The 1429-nt window shown below is 27.9% G+C and overlaps 1 protein-coding gene across 1 annotated transcript in view; it reads right to left on the minus strand.

Annotated features, from left to right (window-relative positions):
* The window catches only part of LOC111035472 (facilitated trehalose transporter Tret1-like), a 6623-nt gene extending 6007 nt beyond the window's left edge, over window positions 1-616 (minus strand). The window contains exon 1 of the mRNA XM_022317146.1: window positions 492-616. Within this exon, the coding sequence (XP_022172838.1) occupies window positions 492-616 (125 nt within the window). The remainder of the gene's footprint in view (window positions 1-491) is intronic.
* Window positions 617-1429: the final 813 nt, after the last annotated feature.

The following is a 1429-nucleotide window of genomic DNA, read 5'->3' on the forward strand; positions in this document are numbered from 1 at the left end:
TACTCATTACCGCAGTCATTATACTTGGAACTTTGTTCAGTGGTACTTATTGAAATAATCTTTGAGCTACCGATCCAATTATAATTTCTGGACAGATGTCAAGGACCCATTTTTATTGTCTAGCGTCACTAGAGATATTATATGGGTGAAATAATACTAGTTTTCATTGTCTATTGCATCGTTTAAAATTTTCTCTAGGGTTATATTTAGTATCGACTCACGTAATGTATTATTCTATAAGATGCAATAATTTCGGTATGATAAATTCAAAACAAAAAACAACAAAATGAGAAAAAGACAATTTTCTTTCGATTGGAGTTATTCAACTTTAAAAATTTACTCGCAGACCTAAGTACCAAACATCTTATGGTTAATTTATTATTTTAGAATAAAATATATTATCTTCTTTAGTTTTAAGAGTAATTTTTATTATTAAAAATATGTGTTTGTTTTATGATAATTTTTAATGCGTAACAATTTTTTTTTCTTACCTTGTGGTTGGTTTAGGAGACGTTAAAGATAACCGCACTGGTTTTCTGTTCAAATACCTATTAAGTGGAGTTATATATGTCACAAATGATAGACATACTCCCCAGAAAGCCATCTTGGGAGTCATCTTGATTGATCCAGGCGATGGAACCTTAAAACAGAAACATTGAATTAGATGATTATATTTTTAAAAAATGTCTAATACAATTGCATTTGTGCTTTCGTTTTAGCTAACAATACGATTATATGACTAAATAATATGAAATTTAGTCAATACAAAATTAAAACATAGTTCACATTATTAAGCAGGTGACGATAATTTAATTTTCTATGAGTAGCTGGTTTCCGTACTATGACATTTATCTAGGTGAGTTGATTTATTGTAAAATATGGTCTTAGAAAAAAGTATAAAACATTTACTTACAATTTGAATACAAAATAAGTAAATAATACTTATTACAAGAATATGGTTGATAACTTTGACGATATTTTAAAGCTTCTTAAGTATACACTTTAACTGATCACAATTAATTGAAATTATTAAAGGCACTTAAACCGCATAAATATTGTGTCAAAGACGAAAATATGAATAAACATATAGTATTACGTTTCTTAGATGAACAAAATGTATTATTTTGTGGAACCGACAAAAAACCTTTAAGGCCAGAAAATATTGTTTTGAAACATAACGTAAAAAAAAATAATAAAACATTTTATAGATTTTTTTTTTAAGCGGGAAATTTGATCGGTTGTATAAGTCGGAAACAAATGTATGACAGTCGACATTTAGTCAAAATCAAAATGTGGTTTAAGGAGGACGTTGCGATCGCTGCTGCTGCTTGCGTAATTTTAAGTTTAAAATCAAAAAAACCAAAAAAAATATTTTGGGTTCGTCCAAGTCTTTTAACAAGGAAACAATAAAGTGGTAGTGATTTAATGA

The sequence above is a fragment of the Myzus persicae genome, unplaced genomic scaffold (assembly GCF_001856785.1).
Source record: "Myzus persicae strain clone G006 unplaced genomic scaffold, MPER_G0061.0, whole genome shotgun sequence".
NCBI lineage: Eukaryota > Metazoa > Arthropoda > Insecta > Hemiptera > Aphididae > Myzus > Myzus persicae.